Source organism: Symsagittifera roscoffensis, chromosome 6 (genome assembly GCF_963678635.1).
Source record: "Symsagittifera roscoffensis chromosome 6, txSymRosc1.1, whole genome shotgun sequence".
Classification (NCBI taxonomy): Eukaryota; Metazoa; Xenacoelomorpha; order Acoela; family Convolutidae; genus Symsagittifera; species Symsagittifera roscoffensis.
The window spans coordinates 39,576,951-39,603,133 of NC_087067.1; the positions used below are offsets into that span (position 1 = coordinate 39,576,951).

General features: G+C 34.0%; 1 protein-coding gene across 1 annotated transcript; it reads left to right on the forward strand.

Moving 5' to 3' along the window:
* Positions 1 to 742: 742 nt before the first annotated feature.
* Positions 743 to 26,183, forward strand: LOC134848118 (transmembrane protein 94-like). Its single transcript, XM_063865465.1, has 6 exons — positions 743 to 1,274; positions 18,799 to 18,907; positions 22,133 to 22,307; positions 22,543 to 22,791; positions 25,118 to 25,338; positions 25,816 to 26,183. Exons 1-6 carry the CDS (start codon positions 743 to 745, stop codon positions 26,066 to 26,068), a joined length of 1,539 nt encoding a protein of 512 aa, XP_063721535.1. The 3' UTR covers positions 26,069 to 26,183.

The following is a 26,183-nucleotide window of genomic DNA, read 5'->3' on the forward strand; positions in this document are numbered from 1 at the left end:
ATCATCCAACGTTTTCAGTCGGAACCGACACACGTGTTGCGATTATCGAACAAGACGAGTTTATTTCGTTGCAACCAATGAGTCCGGGATCCATGTCTGAAACATCATCAGGCGCCATTTCGCCACTTCCTAATCCAAGAGGCATGCACAACTCACATAATTTACAAGGTGGCCATTTTGTCGCTAATTCGCGCACTGCCCAATTAGCCTACAACCATGCAAATACCAGTTCTAATTCACCGCATCATCATGTCCAATAACTGCCAATCGACGATGTCCAATAACTGCCAAGCTAGTACACACCAGAAGCATCCATTGTCCAGAGGCATGGCAACTGATACGCCCTCTTGTGACCTCAGTGGAAGCGGAAACTCGCCAATAGATTACTGTTATCAGTGCTCAACGTTGAACAACTCGAACGCTTTAATGACCGCCAATCATAATCGCGTAGTTCCTGGTGGCGGAATTGAAAGTCAATGCAGCAGTATTGAAAGCAACTGCCAGGGACTCTCACAGTCCAATACTATGTCGGGAGGAGTGAAACATTTGCAAAAGGTAACAGGAGCAGGAATGCACGCAACCGTGCTGTTACAACCCAAACAACGTGCAACACTCGAGTCACACTCAGGGAGGCGTGAACGGAGTTTGCAATCAATGTCATCATAACTCAAATGCTCAAAACACAAATGTTAGTCATCATGGATCCAATAACACTTTATTATCCAATAGAGCTAAAAGTCCAATGGATGCAATTGATCAGCATCAGCTTAAGCAGAGTGGCGGAATCCACAATACGTCTTTGCGATCCAATCCGCCGAGAAAAAATGCACCACCAGTTCCTGTCAGACGCTACGCGACGCTTACAGGAGGCGAGTCACAGTTTAACCACGATCAAAATGATGCCTCGGTAGCTTTGCTAAAACCTACTTACAATACCAGTCAGCATAATCATCAACAGTTTCTCAGTAATTCGATCAACAGTTTCAGCAGTAGCAATTCTCAGAGCTTTAGCAAACAGAGGGGAAAACTGAGTAGAACAGGATCTATCGTATCTCAAGCGACCCATTTGCAAGATGATGCAATTTCACGGACATCAGAACAGTCTTTTGGAATGGGTAGTCTAGCAGGTACAGAAGGTGTTATGTTCGATGACCTCTATGAGCTCTCAAATAGGGCAAAGTTACCCAGGGGAGTTGAGAATATCAGGCCTCACCTGGAACACGTGGACAATGTACCCATGTTAGTTCCGCTCTTCACTGATTGTACGCCAGAAGGTATGTCTTTGAACTCCGGCTTCAACCGTCTTTGAGAAACTTGATCGCAATTTGGTTGCAAATCAGATCATTACCCATTGCAATCGGGTACTGGACTTTTTTTCCAGTTAATAACTTTGTTCACAGGACTCACTCCTGGACTCATTCACCTCTTTTCCATTGTTGCATTACTCTCTGTTGCAAATATTATGCGTGTTTTGAGTTTTTTAGTATTTTAAATGTCGGTCCTTTGGAAATAACCGAGTTTAGATATGGGGGTCTATCTCATAGAGTAATTTCGGATAGGGTACACCGTCTGCTCGTCACGCTATCTTATTTTCAGTCGGATAGATTCGTGCAACTTCTTAGTCTAATACCGATCCTAATCTTACTCTTATAACTACTAGTCTCAGGGTGTTTAACTAGTCTCTGCTAGGCTCAATAGATCTAGAGTATACTGGTATTTTTGCGGCTGTTGAAGTACTCGGGAGAGGCAACTATTTTCTAAGTTAAATTCAAATCTCTCTGGTGCTGAAATTACAAGTAATTTCAGCACTTACAAATAAGTGGGTAGTTAGTTAGATGGATTGTGATTGGTTAATATTAAATACTTTACAGTGGTAAAATGTCTAAATCATAAATAATAAAATGTAGTTTAGATCAGGTTCCACCCATCCGGGGTTTACAGAGTTTTTGAGTTCTCTCTCTTTTCTTCTGCAATTGAAGGATGGATGATGAACGTTGGTATGTGGCGAACATCATTTTCGTTTTCTTGTTCCCTGGAGAAGAGAGGTCCAGGAGACTAGAACCGTCGACATAATTTCTCTATAAGAGAAAAGTTCCAGAACGCTGGAATTAGGGATAGGAAGTTATCTTCTTGTCGTTTGTCAACGAATGTGATCCATAATGAAATCGTTTAGATTTCAGAATCCAAAATGCTTTGCTATGTAAGTTTTGTTTGCATTTGTGGAAAGTTGTTTGTGATCAACCTCGTCTAGGAATGGCGTGAAACTCGTGTTTGGAAGGGATGCCTTGTTACTGGGATCTGTACGTATACTTGAACATCGAGGTGGTCATTGGTCTGGTTCAATGAAGTCCTTTGCTGCGAAGTCAAGTCGTACTCTAAATCCTTTGAGTTGTGATTGTGTGCGGCATGTCGGTTGTGGTTGGTAGCCATTCTTTGTTCAGGTTGTGATGGGATCATCTAGTCTTCTAGTCTTTGGAAGTTCGTCTTTGCTGTTGTGTGTGATCTATATACTGCTTATTATGATTTACATTTTATAGATTTTAGTTAATTCTTTTTTAGTTATGATCTTGATTAATTGTTTTCACAAAAGCGTTTTTATTTTAGTTTGGTTATTTTGAAGAGTTACTCACCCTTGAGTACCTCGTATTAAAATTAAAGTGTGGTCACAAAGCGTGGATGTAGCGCGGTGGGTTAAGCCGGCTATAGAGCATGCTCAGGACGTCCTCTCTGGTGGGTTAGGCCAGGAGTGGGAGTATGATTTCGTGCGGTTTCTTTGAGGGGTCCTGTTTTGTGTTAACATTATATGGAAATTTTTTCTGGACTTTCTTATGTTGCTTCTGGTTGTGTCCTTTTTTCAAAAATCAAATTGTTTTTGGTTTGGGTTTGTCTTTCGACTTTTTTGTGTTTTATTATTTCTTTCGTTGACTTTATAATAGTCTTCAAAAGAATAAATTATCCAGTTTTAAGCTGGGTTAATCTGGTTTGGGTACCGTTGGTGTTCTTTTCTTACCCATGCTGTTATTTTATGAATTGTGGTGTTTAGTCATTTGCATTGGTTAGTTTAGTATAGTGTATAGTTCCATTCCAACCGGGTTAAAGAAAAGTTGGAAACTTGTTATCGTTAGTGAGAGTTGTTGTAATTGAAAGCTTGGAACATAAAATCATTCTTTTAAACAGTTCTTCGTGGGCAAGCTGTGCGAGTATGGATAGAAGTCTTGTGCGAATGAATGAAAAGGTTAGTACTGCTTTCTCAACTTTTAAATTTACTGCTTGAATCTGAATTTTTACTACATTTTGGAGAAATTTGAAATTATAAATTTTCATTTTATGTAATTTTACTGCTTTTGGGGGAAGAATTTATAAAATAATTTATTGCGTTTGAATGAATTTTATGACATTATATAGTGCAAAAATTTAGTATTTTGAAATTGTTTTTAGCAAATAAGTTGTAAATGATTATAATTTATATCTTTGTTTGTCTTTTTTCGTTTTGTAGATGATGGTGGTGAGAAAACTAGAAAAATGAAGTGTAACATTATAAAGAATGGTTATTTAAATATATATTTATTAGGGAATATAATTGAAATATACTTACTTTAATTTTCGGGGAAGAAGCCATGTGGGAAGAGGTCTTGGATTAGGTCAGATGATGTTAATAATTTAGCTAATATGCGAATGATGTTTTTAGTTTCTAGCAGTGGCCAAAGCAATTGAAGTGCTTTGATGATGTTTAGTTCTTTGGTGCCTACTGTGATTTCATGAGGTGTGTTCTGGATTAGATTGTAAATTTTATGATTATATTTAGTGTTATGGATGAATTCTAGAATGGGAATTTCAATGGGTTGTAGGAATTCATGCGGGATGAGGAAGGGTCTGGATTCTTCGTCCTGGAAAGTCTTCGTGATGGGGCAAAATATATACATTTGGTGGACGGGGTCGTAGTTACGGAGGATGCCGTGGAGGTTAGTATTCTTGATACAATAAGTGAAATTAAGAAAAAATGGTGATGTGTACTTTGAGTTGATGAATTGAAAACGATGGTGGGGTTGTCGTGAGGGTGTATGTAAATCAAAGTGATTTTGTATAAAACGATAATATGTGTAAGTATGTGTCTGTTTAGTGCGTATCATAATATCGTGGGAAAATATGGTGTTGTGATGAAAAATTTTTCTGTGAGTTGTGGGTTAACAAAGCGGTCGTCGTCTAAAAATCGGTCTTGGTTAGGGCGTATGATGTTGTGATCATAATATTTGATAGTGAATTCATTAGCGCGGGGTGCGGAGAATATTTTTAGTAGTTTTTTAAATCCAACATATGTGAATTGTCGTGGTGTTAGTGCTGTTGTTAGTCATTGTTCATTATCCATTATGGTGTTATAAAGTGGTAGGTAAAGAGGGTTAGTGTAGTGATAATATGATGTCCAATGTAGTGTTGGCATTAAGACGTGTTCGTCAACAAAATTTCTGGTGTCGTCATTAGTAGTAGGTGTATTCAAGGTGTACTGAGGAAATAATGGTAAGTTTGTTTGGAGAAAGGTTTTAGTATTTTTATGTTGTGGATGATCAATATATTCTTTAGCTGTGCCTGGTTTGGTTGTGAATGGGTGATTTGGAAACTTTCGTTTAAAAGTGCGATAAGCTCGGTTAGTGCTAGTGGATGTTTCTGTTGAAGTGGATGATTGGGTTAATGATGGAGTATAATCTGATAGCGGTGTAGGTGTTGGTGGGCCGGATGGTGTTGTTATTGATGATAGGTGATGTATGGTAAGAGTATGGGGATGGATAATTTGTTGTTGAAGGGTAATATAATTATCTAATTCAGGGGAAATTTGTGGAATATCTGGGGAATTATTGGTTGATCTGTCAGAAAGGGAATGGGGGTATATGTTGGGGTGACTTGGGATGCATGAGAGGGAGTGGAAAGGGATGGCAGTGGTTGACTGGCATTGATGGGTTGAAAAGGGGGTTGTGAAAAATGTGAAGGGTTGGTTTGGGAATAGGTAGAAGGAGAGGGTTCAGAGTTGGCAAAATTGTCGGGAGTTTCAAGGTCTGAGTTATTAAATTGTGAAATACTATGAAAAACTGAAATATCTGAGTTAGTGTCTGAACTCGTGCTAGATGGTATATTAATTATTGCAAAATCAGGTGGGGGAAAGCAAAAATTGGTATAATTGGGATTGGGTTTTTGAGATTTGCTGGGTGGGAATTTGAGCGGCGGAGGGATCCAACTTGTCGGCTCATCGTGGGCTAAAAAAATGATTATTTTGAGATTGAAAAGTGGTGGTGTGGGGTTGTTCGATAATATGTTCATATGTATTATCATTTTGTGAGTGATTTGTTGTTATATATTGAATAGGGCTGTGTACTGAATTTGGTCGAAAATTTGGGTTATTTGTGATCTCTAAATTTCGGAAATTTCTGGGAACTAAAGATAAGGGATGATTATGTGGTAGGGCTGGTACTTGTGGTGCTGTAGGTACCGTGTCTACATTATTGTGTTCTTCGTCGTATGTATTTGGTCTTGTGGCTAGTTTCGTGTTAGATTCTTTGATTTGTGCGTCTAAAACTATTTTGTTGATGGATGAGGAGAATATTCCAAAAAATTCTGCAAATAATATGCGTGCTACACTGGCTTGACGGTTGACTTGTGTGTGTATAGCGCATGCATTGTAGATCCCTTGTATGGGTATTTTTTGTCTAATTTTATATGTCCTTGATAGCGTTCAAGTTCTGCTTGATGTACTGAATCGCTGAAGACTTGGAAATTTACTATTTTTCTTTCTGAGTGTTTGTTTTTTTGTGAGATTTAACCTGTGTAACTCGGTTTTACAATCATCGGGGTTGAGATGTAAAATTCTTTCTATATTGCTTTGGTAAAATGATTCGTGATCAAGTCTGGTTTTATTTCCGTTAGAAATTTGTGAGCAATGTACTTTCTTCTCGGAAAATGTTGCTGTAAGTTTATAACCTATTACTGTAGTTGCTCGGGCTTTTGAATATAGTGTTGCTATTACGTTTGTGGTTTCTATAGCTTGTGGTTCTGTTTCGCATTGTGTTACTTGATTTATTGCATATTTTTGTAGTGTTTTTTGTTCATTTTCTTCACAATCATAGTGTGTTACTAATAAATCTTGAGGTCCTGTGCGAGGAGATGGATTTTTGTTTTTGTCGGAAAATATAAGAAAAAAGATGTGTTGAAATGTTAATATCTTTAAAATATACATGTGTACGATAGTCCTGAATATGGGTTATAAAATGTTTTATATCCGATTGTGGTTTTTGTATATCTATCGTATTTATATATTACTTCTGTTGTTATAAACGGTAGTGGTAGTGTTTGAGCTGTAATATTTGAGGGGCTTAGTGGATAAGGATGTTGTACGATGTTGTTAAGTTTAACTGTAATTTCAAACTTTAGTTGAAGGCTGTTTTGATTTAGTATTTGAATGTTATGTTCTCAGATATCTTCGTGGATATCTTGTCTATATTGTAGTCTGTTAAGTGCCCAACTGTGTAGTCGGTGGCTTTCGTTATGTTGTCCTATTAATGGAGGAGGTGCTACAAATTTATTCCAGTCTAATCTTAGGGATATATTTGTAGATTGTTCACTGTATCGAGTGTCAATGTCGTGTGAAATGTTTAAAGGGAAAAATGATGGTGAGATTTGACTTATTGATGGTGTTGATGGAAGTGATAATGTTTCTGGTAAAGATGATAATGTTGTATCTGATGAAGTGTCTATTGGGTCATTTACTAAGTTTGGTTCTCCTTGTGAGTAGGATTGAGTTGTCCAATAGGGTAAACGTTCGTTTGGGTTAGGAGGTGGATTAAAAGGATTTTCACGTATTTGTGCTGATGTTTATGTTGATCCTAGATCTTTTGATTGAATATTAGGGGTTAGCGTTGGTGTATCTGGTAGTGTTATACTAGAATTTTCGGAACCTGATGGAGTTGGAGATTGAGGTATGCTAAAGGTGATTCTAGGAGTTTGAAAATTTCTATTTCTTCTTGGATGTATTATTTGTCTATTTACCTCGATTGTATTTTGATTTTGGCTAAAGTGTCGGATACGATTTAAGTCTTGTTGTAGTGTAGGGTTTAAGTTAAATGTGATGCTTGTCTTTGAACTGGTTCTAGAGGTTCAGATAAGCGGGCGTGTCGTTCAAAAGTGTACGGGTTATCTCGAAATGAAATTCGTGTGGATGTTTGGGGGTTTTGGGTAGTTGTAGGTACTGTTGGATTTTCCTGGGAAGATGTCGGAGAAGACTGATTTGGTGGTGGCTGGTTAGCAATTTTGGAAGTGTGTGTTGTATAGGATTTAAAAACTTAGTGAGAAGATTTATGTTTGTTTTAATATTCTTCGATGAATAAAATTAAAAGTATTGTGGCTAATGCGAATGTTACTATTGCCTTTTTTTATACATTTGCATATTGTCAGAATTAGAGATGATAAAAATGTGAGGAAGATTATGAATAGGAGAAAAATATCTGTTCTACTAAAAATTGTTGGTATCATTTAAATAGATTTTAAATCATCGTACCTGTAGATGTGGTCAATGAGTAGGAAGAGATGGGAAAATAGCGCGTATAGGGTGTAAAAAATTAGAATTGTGTTACAAAAAATTATTAAGATTACTATAAAAACTTCAAAAACGTCAATGAAAAATATTATCAAAAGTTTAGAAATGAGAAAAAGTTTTATGACAAAATTTAAGATTATGTTTTTTATTATGGTGACTGGAGAGAAAAGAAGCATTTAAGAAAATGATTCGTTCGTCGAATATTTTTTAATTTTCTGGGGTCAATTTCAAGTGTGGTCGGATTATTTATTGAATTTTTGACAAGTGGGTTGAGTTATTTGAAAAATTGTTGAGGGCTTATTTTATGGTGCTCGGAAGGTCTTCTTTACTTTATTTTCATTTGGTAGGTAAGCTGGGGTATTTTGATATATTTGTACTTTAGGCCAAATGATCATGGTTCTTTTCTTCTTTAGGCTAATTTGCCATTTTTGATTGTAGAGTTTTTGAGGGCTAAATTGGGAAAATATTGTTGATCTTTCGATTATTAGATAGGGGAGGGTTGTAATATTATCGTGATATTTATTTTAGTTGTCAAAATTTAGCAAGTTTTGACCTGGAGGTTGTAGGGTTATAGTTACAGATATGCCTGGAGATTAATGTCTATCGGCTAATAGGTTGGCGTTAGAGATTCGAAAGGTGATTGAGTTGAATGAATCTCATTGGTTGATTTTGCACTAGAAATACTGCGTCTGTTGCAGCATGTTATTTGGAAAATATGAAAGTTTAAATGTCTGAGATGTGTATGGGGTTTGAATAAGGAGAAAAAGGTTTCATTTTTGAAATTCAACTTTCTTTAATATTTTAGATTGTGGGATGAATGTTTTACAATCTTTACGTGGTTGATTTCTAAGTCTTGATGATTCTCTATGTGTAGATTTTTCTTTTTGTTCTTGTGGCAATATTTTTTCTATCATTTTTCTATTTATTCTTTCTTTTCCTAAATTATCTGAATTTAGTGTGTTTGCGTCTTTGTGAATCTTGTCTTGTTTTTGAATTTGTGTATGTTGATTTTTATTAGTTTCATTCATTTCTGGCTCTATTTGTGTGCTATTTTGAATGACTTTTAAACCGGTGAAAGAATATAATTGGGTTAATTCGCGTAAAGCGTATTCTTTCGGATAATAAGGTAATAAATTGTTTCTGTGTTGGACAATTTCCTTTTTTGTAGTGTCTATGAGTTTATACGTTACCTTAGTTGGTTTAGCAATTATTTGGTAGAGTCCTTTTTGAAGTGGTTGTAATTTTTTAGAAATTCCTTTTTGTGTTTGGAAATTTGGTATTAAAACAAATGTTCCTATTTTTAAATCGGTGGCTGGCGTAAATCGTTGATTAATTTGGTTATTGATGTTGTGCCGTTGTAACAATTTCTTTGTTACTTTTTGGTAGATTTCATTATGCTTTTTATCTCTGTTTAAAATCCATTCAGTGTGTGTACTGGAGGCCAGTTTGAGAATTTGTGGGTGATTAAAATGATCTTCATCATGCGTGTGTAACGGTAGATTATAGCATATCGAATCTTTTTTTGGTTTGCAATGTCCTTGTGCATTTTTATGTGCATTTGCGGTGAACATAATCGGTTTTCTTGGTTTTTGGTTAAAAACCATTTCATATGGTGACATTCCTAAAGTTGTCGTTATTTGTGAATTGTATGTTAGTGGGAATAATTTTACATCTGTTGACCATTCTGTGTATCTTGCGTCATTTCCATTTATGATACATCTAAGGTATTCTTGTAATGAACGATTCATACCTTCGACTAATCCATTTGTCCAAGGTGCATGAGATGTACGTGGTTTATGTTTGATATTGTATAGGTGACATAATGTGATAATTTCATTATTAATGAATTCTGTTCCGTTGTCTAATACTAGAATTTCTGATAATCCAAATTTTGCTATCCAGTGTTCGTAGAGTGTTGTGTAAGCGTAATAAGCGTTACAATGTGGTACTGGGTTGAGTGCTAGATAGTGCGTGAATGCGTCAACAATGACCATAATGTAGGAGTTTCCTTCTGAAGATAGAGAAATTGGTCCTTTTGTGTCAAATGATATTCTGTGATTGAAGTATAAACTTTGTCCTTTAAAATCTTGTTTTTGAGCTATTTGTTTCTGATTTGGATAAGGTTCGTTTAATTGACATATTATACAATCATTGCATAATACTTTTATCCAAATTGGGGCGTTTGGAAAATAAAAATTTTGTATAAAATTTGAATATGTCTTTTCTGATCCGGAATGTCCTTTTGTGTTTTGTGTATGAGAAACGTTAAATGCTTTTAATATCATACTTAAGGGAAGACAGGGGACTCTAGAATCATCTAATTGATATTCTAAAAGATCTGTATTAGCGTTTATCGTTCTATTATTAAATTTTCTGAAATATCGAAGGAGTGTTTTGTTTCCTAAAATTGTGGTATCAGCTTTTGCTGATTTTGTTTTATATTTGTGCCATGATTTGAGTTGTCGTATTACTGGGTCTAAATTTTGATATTGTTTTAAAAGTTCAATTGTTATTTTTTCTGTTGGTGGGAGAAAAATATTATCAATTGGATAGGGGATTACCATTTTTGATAGGGGAATTGTGTCAAGTGGGTCATGAAGTTTAAAAACTTGGTTTATCGTATATTTTGTGTCTTTTGTCTGTGGTCCTGATAAATTTATTTTATCAGTTAAATTTTCTTTTTCAATTAGTGAAAAAAGGTCTTTTTTCTGCGAATGTTTTTTGACTTTCTTTTGTTGAGTGTTGTTTTTTTTTGTCCATTGTGAGTGTGGGATTGGTTTGAATGTTGATGTACCTAATAAATCAACTTCATAGTGACTATTTTGACAATCTAGATAGAGTGGGAAATGTTGTAATTTATTTATTTGTGATTGATCAATATCAGTTTTTACTGCGTATTTACATTCTAGTCGGGGTGATGTTTCGTCTTTTGCGAGATAGAATTTAATATTTTTTGGTATTTCGACTGTAGTTTTTCGTGTAAGTAGTTCTGGTGGTGTATTTCTACTTAACGTGTCTGGTAATGCATGGTTTTTTCCTGCTGTCCAAACTATGTGTAAGTTTGGGATTTTCATTAGAATTAATTGAAATCTATAAACTTTATGATTTGGATTTGATTTTTGTGTAAAAAGAAATATAATTGGTTTATGGTCTATGAATAAAACTGTTGGATGTTTTGATCCAAGTATCAGAAATTCATATTCTGTAAGTGTATAAATTATAGCTGTACACTCTCTCATTAGTGTGGAGAGTCGTAATTCGGCTTTAGTGAAAAGTCGTGAATTTGCTGATATTAGATTCATTTTATTCGTTCCACTATGTGGTTGTAATAATGCTGCGCCGATGCCGAAATTTGAAGCATCGCACATAGCGTAAAATGGTTGATTTGGGTCTGGAATTGTGTTTGATATTTGTTCTGTTAAAATTTGTTTTTATTTCTTCAAATCTTGTTTGATGTTCAGTGGTCCATTCAAAATTATTCTGTTGTCTAAGGATGTTATAAAAGGATTTTAAGTATAATTGCATTTTATAAACGTATTTACTTAAGAAATTTAACATTCCAAGGAATTCTTGAAAATTCTTTTTGTTTGTTGGTGGCTGAAGTTTTTGAATTGCGTCAATGCGTGATTTTAATGGAGTAATAGTGTTTCGTTCGATGTTATACCCCAAAAATTTTACTCGTGTTAAGAAGAAATGTGATTTATCTGGGGCTGCTTTGAGATTTTCGTTCTGAAGGATTTTATGATATTGTTCTAAAACTGTGAACATCTCGTCTTTAGTTTGTGATTGCATAAACACATCGTCTAAATAAGTGATTGCGTTTTTCTTTAGTATTAGTGGTCAAAAAATTTTACTCATGAAAGCTGAAGAAACTGCTGGTCGTATGGATATTCCATAGAATAATCGATTAAATTCGTATTGTTGGTTTCCAATAACGAATTGTGTTAAACGTCGTGACTTTTCGTCTAATGGCATTTGGTTATAGGCACTGTTCATATCTGCGGTTGTGAAGTATTTTCCATTAATTTTTGTTAAGATTACTTGTATTGGTTCAATAGGTCAATTGCATTTAGATTCATCAATTAGTGAGTTGAGATATCTAGCGTCTAGAACTATTTTTAGTGATTCGCCTTTCGCTAAAATGATAACAGGGTTGATAAATGTGTTTCCTTTTGGTTGTTCTTCTTTATTTACTGGTGATATAATTTCAAATTGTTCTAAGATGTTTAATAATCTGTTGACTTTGTCGTGTAAGTGAATTGGTACTTTGCTTGCTCTTTGTTTTTTGAAGACTGCGTCTGGTTTCAATGGAAGGTGTAGATATGAGTTGACTTTTCAAACGTCAAATTTTGATGTTGCGGAGACTGATGAATATTTTATTAGCTGTTTGGCTAACTTATCAAATTCATTTTGTGTTATTTGTGAATGTTGAAAATTAAACATGGTTAAAAATTTCTGTTGGTCTTTTGTATAATTTGTTATATCAAAAGTAGGTTTGAAATATGGAGTTTTTATGAAGTAGTCTGTATTTCTTTTTTCCTTGCTTATTATATTATTTATAGATAATTCTTCATTAAGAATTGTGGATTGACAAATATCGAGTAGTTGTAATATGTTATTAACTCTGTATGCTAATTCTTACAGGTGAAGTTGTTGCAGTTGTTTCACAATATCCTAATAATCCTAGGGGGAATGTTACTTTCTTTGGTGTATTATTATTTACGTGTAGTGAAATAACATCAGAATTATTGTTCCTTTCGTATTTTATTGATGAGGTTGTGATTTTGAAAAATTTGTGAATTGGTCTGAATTCAAAATCTGACATAAAGAGTTGTTGTCTATTTTGACTTTTGTTGTTTTGATGAACTTGTTTTATGGAGAAATTATAGATAATTCCTGATAGTGTTTTCAGGTGTCTTCTTTCTTGATTATAAATAGGGTAAAATTTGGAGAAGAATGGTGGTTGTTTGTTTAATCTTTGAAAAAATGTTAAAGCTGTGTTCTTCATTTTTGTATATTTGTCCTTTATGTGTAATTTACTATTTAATATATTTATTGTTGGTATATATTTAGTAGTAAATGGTATGCCAATGATATTGTGTTTAATATCGGTAATGTGAAATGCTTGTTTAAATGACTTATTCGGAATTTTGTTTTGTTCCATTGTTCTTGTGGGAACAAGGAATAATTGGTTTTTTCCATAATTTGTCAACGTTGATCCTTGTGCTGTTGCTAATTTACTAAATGTTTCTAAAGGTTTTAAATTTGGGTGTAATAATCTGATTTCATTCCATGTAGGGATAATAATGATATTTGATTCTGCGCCTGAGTCGATTAAAAAATCGATTTCAAGATCTGTTGGTTGAAATTCTTTGTTTTTCGGGCTTTCTAAGAGAAATGGGATTGTCCAAATTTTTTTTCGTGGCTGTTCTTTTTGTATATTTTGTTATATGTGATTTGTAGTTGAGCTTTGTACGTTGTCTTTGTCAGGTAAATTTTCCGTGTTAGTTTTGTTTACTTCCTGGGTGGCTTGTGTATTATTACTAATTGGTCCTAAATAGTATTTATTGAGAAGTTCTAATTGATTTTCATATATGTTTGAACTAAAGGGTTCTTCATATGTGATTGATTCATAGTCGTTTTTGACAGATATCATATTAACTAAAATGTTATTATCTGTATCACTTTCACTGTCTGTTGATTCGCAATTTATATTCATTTACTTGTAATTCGATATTTTCTGTGTTATCGATACCTGGGGGGTCTGAAGTTATTTCTTCATTTGTTTGTACTTGATTAATTTGTCTTTGGTGTTTTGGTGTATTACTACTATGTCGATACTGAGAATCGGGATAACGATTACTATTCCTATGAGGTGATTGGGAATAATTTCTATATCGATTGTTTTAACTTGAATTTCGATTTTGTGAACTATTTCTTGACCTGTTTTGGTGATTGTCATTTGATATTTGATAATTTGATCTATTGTATGAGTTATTCCGTGATCTGTTGTTTGTTAACTATTATTACGATTGTTGGAGTAACTTCTATTTCTCTTGTTTGAATAGTTTCTGTTTCTATTAGTTGAATAGTTTCTATTTCTATTGTACGATGAATTTCGTGATTGATTGTTTGAGTAATGTCTATTTCTGTTTGATTGGGAACTGGATGCTGAAACAAATTGCGTTGAATTTGAATTTGATCGTGGGTAGTTGTTTCGACTATTCGATTGGCTATATCTATTTTGTGAGAAATTTCGTGAATTTCTTTGTTCGGGTGATCTACCTCTATAACTAGAAATATATGTTGATTGATTTCTAGAATGTTTTTGATTGCTTGGAAGTGGTTTTCCAGAGCTATTATTGCTTTATACGTTTTTGTTTGGTAGATTTTGATCTTTTTTCATGTATTGATAAAATGATTTATTTGGTTCTTTGTGTTTTGGAGGTTTATTTTGGTTGTATTGCTGTTTTTGTCTACATTCGGAGATACTGTGTCCGTATCGTCGACAATAGTTACACCATTTCTTGAAAGATGGTTTGCCTTTATAATTTGGGTTTCTTTCATAGATGTTTAAAATTTCAGTGATTTTTTTAGATAGGTCTACATCTGATTCCTGTATATTGTTAATATGCGTAGTTTTTGTTTCAATGCGGTTAACATACTGTAATTTTAAATTCTCGGTTTCTTCGAGTTTCATTGTGATTTCCGCTTGTTCTAGTTTATCGACTAGTTTTCTGAAATCTGGATCTGGTTCTCGAATTGAGAAAGGATGAGATGCTCTTTTCTTTATAGCAATTTTCCTTAATTGTGGCGTTAAGTTCATCATTAAAATTTCTGTCATTTTTGTATTCTTATAGCCATGTGTATTAAGTGAATATGCATGCTTTTCGAACTAGTGTTTCGATTCTAACTGCTTATTGTTTTATAGTTTCGTTTGGTAATCTGCGAATTTCATTACATAAAACTCTTTGATGTTGTTTGCTTCTTTCAGAATCAAACATTTTTGAAAATTCTTGTGTGAATCTTTTCCAATCTGATTTTATTTCTATACAGGTACTGAAAACCATTTTTGTGCTGCGCCATCTAGTGTTGTTTGTATCAACGCTGTGCGTCGATGTATACAATTTTGATGGAGTGGTGTATTTATTGGTTCAGGTCCTATATTCAAAATTAAATTTGCTGTGACTGCGTTTAGATAATCTTCTACTGAATATTCAGGATCTGTTCCTGTAAATACCATGAGTGGTTTGTTTGATGTTATTGACGATCCTCCCATGAGATATGGATTCATCGTCATTTGTAGTGATTCTGCGGCATTTGGTATTTTTGAAAAATTTGTCAATTGATTTTTTGTAATTTCATTTGGTTCGGTTGATACGAATGCATAATCATTGGGTTTTGTGGTTGTATCGGTTGAAAAGATTGTGTATTATATGAATTTGGCATTTGTGGTGGTTGTTGGTTTTGAATATCTAGTCGGTTTTCAGGAAAAATTCTGTTATATTGAGGTCGTCGTGGTTTTTGTGTGCGATACTCTTGTGTGTATGGTGCAAAATTATCTGGTTGTAAATAATCATCGTCAGATGATAGATAATCCATATGATGAGGTGTTTGCTTTCTATTTTTGTTTTGTTGAAAAAATGGATAATTTTCACTATGATCCTGTGGAGGATGCTGATTAGATTGAAAATTTACTGAATTGTTTGTCGTCATTGGTTTATCCCAATAGTGAGAACATACATGATTAGTATTAGTTTTTCGTGGGGAGTGGTTTGCCTTTGGTGGATGTGTATAATTATAATTGTGTTCTGCAAAATACTTCTTGTAAATGTCTTTCTTGGTTTTGGCGGTCTTGTCATTGGTCTAAATGTTTGATAATCCATATGTGAATTTTTAGGAGCAAAAGTGGCTGAGGGTTTTACGGTTGATTGTAATGTTATTTGTGGTGATGTTGCTTTATTATTTTTTGGTGTTGTTAAATTTGGATGTATTGGTGAGATACTTTATTCCGTAGTTGTTACTGTTGTGTGGACAATTTCTTCATTTATGAATTGTGATGGTGTTTGAATATCTTGCTGTGTAAGATTTCGAGTTCCATTGAGGTTTTCATTATGTATTACCGTTGAGTTCAAAATGTTGTTTTATGTATCGGGTAAAAATATATTATAATTTAAAGGTGTTGCGTCAATTGTTAATGGTATTATGTTTATAAAATCTGGATGAATAGATATTGTATCTATTGCTTGACTTGAGATATCAGCTGGGATGTTTATAATTAATGAATGAGACCAATCAGGGTCCCAAACATAATCTGATTGTTCTGCAATGACAGTTTTGTCATTGTTACATTAAGGTCTAAAGTTTTTTCTTGCTTGGCTAATTAAATCTAAATTATCTGTGAAATAATCGATTGTAAACCATGCTAGTATTTTTTGTAAATCATGTTTGGTATTTTGTGAAACTTCATTGTTGTAAAATTTTTCACGAATTGCGTTTAAAAATGTAGAAAATGCAGTGATTTTATTTCTGACTTTTCTGTGTTTAGATGTCTGGATTGGTGATGTACTTTGAACTTCTGTTGTTTCTAATATAGTTATATATGTGTATATTATAGCAAAAACTTCAATTGTGAATATTGAGTTTGCTCTTTGTGAACTATGGTATTGTTTATTTTTGATATATTCTGTGAATACCTTTGAAAATTCTAGATCAAGATCGTCTGTTTGAATAACAAATTTATCATTTCTTGGTGTACAGATTCCTATAGTGTAGATACCGTATTGTTGTGTTTTTTAGAGATATCTTTGAGATAATGATCTATTATTTGTCTTTTGATTTTTACATCTGGAAATTCTGTTTTACATGGACTGATTCCTGGTTCAAATAAAATTATGAGTAAATTTTTACAAAATTTTATTTGTCCTCTGTCATTTTCTGAATCTATAATGAAGGGGAAAGCGTGTTCGTAATCGAGACTTTCTTCACTTTGAGTGTTGCTCATCTTTTCCTTTGATGACTGTTAATGTATAATTATTAATGTGTCTAATTGGTTGACTCCAATTGTATAGATGTACTGGTTTGTGTTTGTAATTCTTTTTTATCCTGTTTTTTCCTTTTTTTCGATGAAATTGTATTTGTTTCTGAATCGGAAAAATATACTGGGTCCTGGTTTGGATAAGTTTGGTTTATTGAATCTTCTTTTTTATATAGTGCATCGAGACTACTGACTTCTGATTCGGAAAATGCATTTCGGTGTTTTGAAAATCTTTTTCGTGTTATTTGTCTTTGCTTTTTTAGGATTGTTCTTTTTAGTGTTTGCCGTTTTGTGTGAATGTATTCAACTGTTTGTGTATGCGGGGTTATAACAAGATCGTATTTTTGATTTTCAATTTGACAATTGTGTATGACGATTGTTTGTTTATTTCCTAGATTTTTTAATGACATAAGGTTTAGGATGATGGATGCAAAGTTGTTTGTAAGTGATTTTAATATCCTAGACTGTTAGTCCTTACGATTTTTTGGTTAGCTTAGCCTGGGTCTTTTTATTCAGGGTTGGAGAGAAAAGTATATCAAATCCGAAGAATGATTTTTAGTTTCTCGTGGCTAGCATAAGCTAAGTTGTTAACTTACTTAATCTTATTTAGGGGTAGTGATTGTATTCAAAGGTTGGAGAATAGTAAGTCGATCCACAAGGTTCAGGTATAATTAGAACGCAAGTAGTTCGTTAGATACTATTTTAAACTTACTAAGTGATAAGTGGGTGGGGGAGAACAAAACTATTCTGTTTGATCCAAGGATAAGCCTTAATGATCAGAATCAAATTTAAGAATAGAAAATTAATTTAGATCCAAGGATAAGCCTTGATGATCTGTTTTAAATTTAGAAAATTTAGGTTTAGAGAATATAAAGTTTAAAATTTATAATAACAATTTGTGAATTTTAGTTTTGATGAAGTTAGTTGATTTATGATTGCTGTTATGTTTAGGTGATGAAGCTGGAACAACAAGATGATTGATGTTTACTAACGATTTATTGTCATTCTACTAATTTTTGTTTTTATTTTGAATAAAATATGTTTTATATAGTACTGCAGTGGAAGAAACGACTAGTGGTGTTTTTATCAATCGTTATTGAACATTAATAATTTATTTAGCGCCTGATAGATGCATTGAAGATTTTTCTTCAATCACTTTATGTTTGCGAATTAAAATCTAAATTCATTGCCGTTAAAATTCTAAATATAAAAGTTTGTTGTGGCTTTTGCCATACGATCATGAAACTATTTGGTAAGTTTCTCTCTAGTCGTATGTCGTCTCTTGTTCGAGGTCTGTTTCCAATACGTGGTTGTTCTCGTATTGTTCGGAATAGCGGTTTTGATCTATTGAGTCGTAGAGACCATTCAATTAAATTTTTGTCGTATAACATTTTGAAAATGTTTTTGTCTATCTCTAATCTAATTTTTGTTAGTTCTAAGCTACTTTGTTTTTTAAGGTCTTGTTCGAGACTTATGGTCGCACCAGATGAGTTTAGATATGGGGGTATATCTCATAGAGTAATTTCGGATAGGGTACACCGTCTGCTCGTCACGCTATCTTATTTTCGGCCGGATAGATTCGTGCAACTTCTTAGTCTAATACCGATCCTAATCTCACTCTTATAACTACTAGTCTCAGGGTGTTTAACTAGTCTCTGCTAGGCTCAATAGATCTAGAGTATACTGGTATTTTTGCGGCTGCTGAAGTACTCGGGAGAGAACTATTTTCTAAGTTAAATTCAAATCTCTCTGGTGCTGAAATTACAAGTAATTTCAGCACTTACAAATAAGTGGGTAGTTAGTTAGATGGATTGTGATTGGTTAATATTAAATACTTTACAGTGGTAAAATGTCTAAATCATAAATAATAAAATGTAGTTTAGATCAGGTTCCATAACGTTCGTTTTTTTTTCTGCGTTTTTCTACAGTTTTTGTTTCAAGAGTAACATCGTTCGAAGCCGCTTTTTCTTGACCGTCATGCTGTTTTAATCCTGCACTTGTAGTTTTGCAAGTGGTGCTAAGCTCAGCTTCACCTCCGTGTACGTTTTTTGTGATTTAACTGTTTTTGAAAGTTTTTCTCGAGTTTTCTCTTGTAATTATTCTGGCTGATTTTTTTCAACCACTCATGGGGTTATGTGTCACCTTTGGCTATGGTGCTTATAAAAGGTAGATTTGTTTACAGCTACGAAAGAGATGGTGAACATCATGCAGGAGAACAGCGAGATAGACTGTGTGTATGGCAGCTCCCTCAACGTCACCAACATCGACATATTCCTACAATCAGACGTCAGGTTAGACCACCACATTCATAAAAATATAAAAGTTTTCTCAAACTGGGTTAGTTTATCGAAAAAAATAAATAAATTATAAAATGTTCTAGAAATTCAAAGAGCTTTAAAGACATCTATTTTATCTTCGAATTTCGAAATGTGAGTTTTTGTCAGAAAAGCAAGTGAGTTTATTTGCGGTCGTTGACCCACCCTTTTCCAGCTGACTGTTGGAGGATATGTTCAATTTTCTATTTTTTGATGATTATCCGATACTTCATGCACCGCTCTTTAAAATCGGCCGTCAACTCGCTCTTTATTGTAGTATTGGAGTGATGCCATACGTGCCTCAGTCGTGTGTACGCCAGCCAGTGTGTTTCGAGCTCTTTTTACCAGACGGACGCCACCTCTCCCCTCTTGGTCTCGCATCAGCACTGGGAGCACTACTCTGTTCTCTTCAGATACTCAGAAACGTTTCACTCACAAACATATTAGACTCGATAGTTTACTCTCTTTTCAAAATTAGAGAAAGAGATCGGAATACTTTTTGAAAAAAAAGTTTAAAAATTATCTGTCAATATCACAAAATTTTCTGCGTGCAATCGGTAGAGGTTTTCTATTTTGGTCAAAATGAATGTTTTTTTTGATAACTTATGCTTAATACGTATTTTTCGAATCGTGGCATAAGTTATACTCATGGAAAGTTTCCATTTATAGCAACTTTTTTTATTATAGGCGAGCAGATTGAGTGATAATCTAAAGACGGCGCTCCTCTTTCTGCTGTCGTGTCACCTGGCCCTAATCATTACCCAGGTGTTGTCGGCAGTCTGCTTCCAGCCCCCTCCATTCTCCGGCTCCCTCATCCTCTGGCTGGTCGGGTTCATCCTGCCCCTCCTATCCACTGCCCTCCTTGCCAACCCCACATGTCCAAACTCATTACAGTGGACCACTGCGCGCAAAAACTACAGCAAAATACTCAAAACGGTACATAATACTCAAACCGGTACATAATACTCAAAACGGTACATAATACTCAAAACGGTACATAATTATAAAAACGGTACATTATACTCAAAGATTAAAAAATACTCAAAACGGTTAGCGATACTCAAAACGGTACATAATACTCAAAACGGTACATAATACTCAAAACGGTACATAATACTCAAACCGGTACATAATACTCAAAACGGTACATAATACTCAAAACGGTACATAATTATAAAAACGGTACATTATACTCAAAGATTAAAAAATACTCAAAACGGTTAGCGATACTCAAAACGGTACATAATACTCAAAACGGTACATAATACTCAAAACGGTACATAATACTCAAAACCGTCCATTATCGTGAAAACGATGCATAATACTCAGAACGGTACATAATACTTGAAACGGTACATAAAATTCAAAACGGTACATAATATTCAAAACGGTACATAATACTCAAAACGGTACATAATACTTAAAACAGTACATAATATTCAAAACCGTCCATTATCCTCAAAACAGTTCTTAATACTCAAAACGGTACATATATTCAAAACTATCTTAGTACTCAAAACGGTAAGCAATACTCAAAACGATAAATAATACTCAAAATGTCCATTATCCTCAAAACAGTACCTAATACTCAAAACGGTACATAATACTCAAAACGGTACATAATTATAAAAACGGTACATTATACTCAAAACATTAAATAATACTCAAAACGGTTAGCGATACTCAAGACGGTACATGCTACTCAAAACAGTTCATAATACTCAAAATGGTTAGCAATACTCAAAACGCTACATACTACTCAAAACGGTACATAATACTCAAAACGGTACATAATACTCAAAACGGTACATAATACTCAAAACGGTACATAATACTCAAAACGGTACATAATACTCAAATTAGTACATAACATTCAAAACGTATAGCAGTACTAAAAACGGTACATAATACTCAAAACGGTACATAATACTCAAAACGGTACATAATACTCAAAACGGTACATAATACTCAAAACGGTACACAATACTCAAATTAGTACATAACATTCAAAACGTATAGCAGTACTAAAAACGGTACATAATACTCAAAACGGTACATAATACTCAAAACGGTACATAATAATCAAAACGGTACATAATACTCAAAACGGTACATAATACTCAAACAGTTCATAACATTCAAAACGTATAGCAGTACTGAAAACGGTACATAATACTCAAAACGGTACATAATACTCAAAACGGTACATAATACTCAAAACGGTACATAATACTCAAAACGGTACATAATACTCAAATTAGTACATAATACTCAAAATTTACATAATACTCAGTATATAAATGGTTTTCGTGGATACTATGTGGTCAGTACATGTTTTTTATCGATTTTGTTTTGCTGAAATATTTCAGTTGAAAATAATGTTTCCTACAATTTTTAGATATAATTTATGAAATCGATAAAACTCGGGCGCCAATTTTTGAATGCTCAAATTCAACACCTTTGGGACTTTTAAAAATAGTTTAATATAATCAAACATGGAAATAACGTTTGTTTTTTTTTTCTGCGTTTTCTACAGTTTTTGTTTCAAGAGTAACATCGTTCGAAGCCGATTTTTCTTGAAATTCATGCTGCTTTAATCCTGCACTTGTTGTATTGCAAGTGGTGCTAAATTCAGCTTCACCTCCGTGTACGTTTTTTGTGATTTAACTGTTTTTTACAGTTTTTCTCGAGTTGTTTCTTGTATTTATTCTGGCTGATTTTTTTCAACCACTCATGGGGTTATGTGTCACCTTTGGCTATGGTGCTTATAAAAGGTAGATTTGTTTACAGCTACGAAAGAGATGGTGAATATCATGCAGGAGAACAGCGAGAGAGTCTGTGTGTAAGGCAGCTCCCTCAAAGTCACCAACATCGACGTATTCCTACAATCAGACGTCAGGTTAGACCACCACATTCATAAAAGTATAAAAATTTTCTCAAACTGGGTTAATTTATCGAAAAAAATAAATAAATTATAAAATGTTCTAGAAATTCAAAGAGCTTTAAATACTTCTATTTTTATCTTCGAAGTTCGAAATGTGAGTTTTTGTCAGAAAAGCAAGTGAGTTTATTTGCGGTCGTTGACCCACCCTTTTCCAGCTGACTGTTGGAGGATATGTTCAATTTTTTATTTTTTGATGATTATCCGATACTTCATGCACCGCTCTTTAATATCGGCCGTCAACTCGCTCTTTATTGTAGTATTGGAGTGATGCCATACGTGCCTCAGCCGTGTGTGCGCCAGCCAGTGTGTTTCGAGCTCTTTTTACCAGACGGACGCCACCTCTCCCCTCTTGGTCTCGCATCAGCACTGGGAGCACTACTCTGTTCTCTTCAGATACTCAGAAACGTTTCACTCACAAACATATTAGACTCGGTAGTTTACTCTCTTTTCAAAATTAGAGAAAGAGATCGGAATACTTTTTGAAAAAAAAGTTTAAAAATTATCTGTCAATATCACAAAATTTTCTGCGTGCAATCGGTAGAGGTTTTCTATTTTGGTCAAAATGAATGTTTTTTTTGATAACTTATGCTTAATACGTATTTTTCGAATCGTGGCATAAGTTATACTCATGGAAAGTTTCCATTTATAGCAACTTTTTTTATTATAGGCGAGCAGATTGAGTGATAATCTAAAGACGGCGCTCCTCTTTCTGCTGTCGTGTCACTTGGCCCTAATCATTACCCAGGTGTTGTCGGCAGTCTGCTTCCAGCCCCCTCCATTCTCCGGCTCCCTCATCCTCTGGCTGGTCGGGTTCATCCTGCCCCTCCTATCCACTGCCCTCCTTGCCAACCCCACATGTCCAAACTCATTACAGTGGACCACTGCGCGCAAAAACTACAGCAAAATACTCAAAACGGTACATAATACTCAAACCGGTACATAATACTCAAAACGGTACATAATACTCAAAACGGTACATAATTATAAAAACGGTACATTATACTCAAAGATTAAAAAATACTCAAAACGGTTAGCGATACTCAAAACGGTACATAATACTCAAAACGGTACATAATACTCAAAACGGTACATAATACTCAAAACCGTCCATTATCGTGAAAACGATGCATAATACTCAGAACGGTACATAATACTCGAAACGGTACATAAAATTCAAAACGGTACATAATATTCAAAACGGTACATAATACTCAAAACGGTACATAATACTTAAAACAGTACATAATATTCAAAACGGTACATAATACTAAAAACGGTACATAATACTAAAAACCGTCCATTATCCTCAAAACAGTTCTTAATACTCAAAACGGTACATATATTCAAAACTATCTTAGTACTCAAAACGGTAAGCAATACTCAAAACGATAAATAATACTCAAAATGTCCATTATCCTCAAAACAGTACCTAATACTCAAAACGGTACATAATACTCAAAACGGTACATAATTATAAAAACGGTACATTATACTCAAAACATTAAATAATACTCAAAACGGTTAGCGATACTCAAGACGGTACATGCTACTCAAAACGGTACCTAATACTCAAATTGGTACATAAAACTCAAAACGATGTATAATACTCAGAATGATATGAAAACTCAAAGCGATACATATTTTTCTAAACGGTACATAATACTCAAAGTTACATAATACTTGAACGCTACATAACTCTCAAAACCCTAAATAACTCTCAAAACGGTACATAATACTAAAAACATCGCATGGTACTCAAAACTGTCCATTATACGCAAAATATTACTTGATAGTCATAACGGTATAAAATTCTCAGAACTGTACATAATACTCAAAATGTTATTACTGAATATGGTACAAATTACTCAACAAGGTATATAATACTCACACCGGTACATAATTCTCAAAACGGTACATAATACTCAAAACAGTTCATAATACTCAAAATGGTTAGCAATACTCAAAACGCTACATACTACTCAAAACGGTACATAATACTCAAAACGGTACATAATAATCAAAACGGTACATAATACTCAAAACGGTACATAATACTCAAACAGTACATAACATTCAAAACGTATAGCAGTACTAAAAACGGTACATAATACTCAAAACGGTACATAATACTCAAAACGGTACATAATACTCAAAACGGTACATAATACTCAAAACGGTACATAATACTCAAATTAGTACATAACATTCAAAACGTATAGCAGTACTAAAAACGGTACATAATACTCAAAACGGTACATAATACTCAAAACGGTACATAATACTCAAAACGGTACATAATACTCAAATTAGTACATAACATTCAAAACGTATAGCAGTACTAAAAACGGTACATAATACTCAAAACGGTACATAATACTCAAAACGGTACATAATACTCAAATTAGTACATAATACTCAAAATTTTTCATGATATGAAAATGGTACTTAACGCTCAAAACCTTACATAACACTCAAAACAGTACGTAATACTAAACAGAGTATATAATACTCAAAACCGTCTTTTACACTAAAAACAGTACTTAATACTCAAAACGTTACCGGTACATAAAACTCAAAATATTATTTAATGCTTCATAAGGTACATATTACTCAACAAGGTATATAATAATCACAACGGTACATGATTCTCAAAACGGTACATAATACCAAAACAAAACATAATACTCAAAATGGCTAGCATAGCTCGAAACGGTACATAATACTCAAAACGGTGCATAATACTATAATTGGTAAACATCACTCAAAATGGTTCTTAATATTCCAAATGGTAAATAATGTTGAAAACGTTACATATTACTCAAAACAGTACACAATATTCAAAATGTTACATACTGCTCAAAACCTTTCATTATTAAGTTCAATGTTTTAAGAGCACAGGAGATAATTGTAATGATATAAATTCTTAAGGTGTTTAAGGATGTTTTAAGGTGTTACTATTAAGTGTTCGATTTCTAAGGATTGATATTAAGATGAGTTTTAACAAGATCTAAGTCGAAATGTTTCGTTTCATCTCAGAAAAGGCAGAAATTTGGTTTTTGAAGACCAGTATAGTTCGAAGTTGAGAAATTTCCCATCTCTTTCTGCATGTATTTTAGATCTCTTTCTCTTCGGGTCATTAAAGGTTCATCAACATAGTATGTAAGAATTTAAGAATTAAGAATGATTTTCGTTGATTGCAGTTATGTTTTGTCATGTAATTAAATCATTGTTTTTTTCTTCAGGACGTGCGTGAATTTACAGTTGTGTTTGCGATGCGGTTCCTGCCGACGTGTCTGCTGCTGCCACTCATGGAGATGCTCATTCTCTACACCATGTGTCTCTACGTCACAGAAGAGGACAACTGTCTCCTCACTCACGGCAACACAAACTCCACTGAGTTGTGGAATGGATACAGGGGCAGCTACAGAGGCGCCCTAGTAGTCGCGCAGAACCTCACCACGTGGTGCGTGTGCTCAAGAAAAGACCAACCGTGTCAAAATTCAACGAAATTGAGTATTTTTTGAGTGAAAAAAGTTTCTGACTTAATTCGAGTAATAATCTCTTCCTTTTTTAAATCGGAAACGTCAATTTTTGACTCATTTTAGACAAAAATGAACTTGATCATTGGAAACTTGAAATGAGATTATACGTTTTTTTTTTCAGCTCTATCATTATCTGAAAATTTCGTCATTTTTATGTAAAGAAGCTCGCTGATCTTAATGAGCCGTAGCAATACTCTGCTTGGTAGTATAGAACCAGATTTGAAAATATATTTTGATAGTATTGTTAATAAAGTATTCGCAAACGACACGCGAGGACAAGGTCATCATAAAAGACAAGAAGAGAATCACAGGAGTGTAGTGTTTTGCTGAAAAACTCGAATTCGGTTCAAACCTATCTTCAAGTTCACTTGCTGAAAGGATCTATTTGATTCGTTTAGGTTCCTGGTCGTTCACCTTTGCTTCATATCAGCCAGTTTTGTCTTCCCCAAAACCTACGTCTGGCGTCGGGCTCCCTTCCGCAACCTAGTTTGGACAATAATGTGTCCTCTCATTATTATCCTGCAGCTCTTCTATTTCTATTCAGACGTACAGACGTACAAAAATACCCCTTTTTCGATTCCAAATACACCTGGACAAGTATGGATAGCGGGGGTTGTGTGGTGTTTGCTGGCTCTTTTTCTGACAAAATAATTTGACAAAATTTTCGGAAGTAAGGAAAGCGTTAAAACAGCACCGCAGAAGCAAATTACAATTTGGAACTAAGCTTGGAATGAATTCTCCATTTTGATTAGTAGATTCAACTGAC

Excerpts from the sequence above, each read along its gene's own strand:
- LOC134848118 (XM_063865465.1), top strand. The coding sequence starts at position 743 with ATGGATGCAATTGATCAGCATCAGCTTAAGCAGAGTGGCGGAATCCAC. Across the intron at positions 1,275-18,798 it reads CACTGATTGTACGCCAGAAG|CTACGAAAGAGATGGTGAAC; the intron begins GTATGTCTTTGA and ends ATTTGTTTACAG. Across the intron at positions 22,308-22,542 it reads TCACAAACATATTAGACTCG|GCGAGCAGATTGAGTGATAA; the intron begins GTAGTTTACTCT and ends TTTTTATTATAG.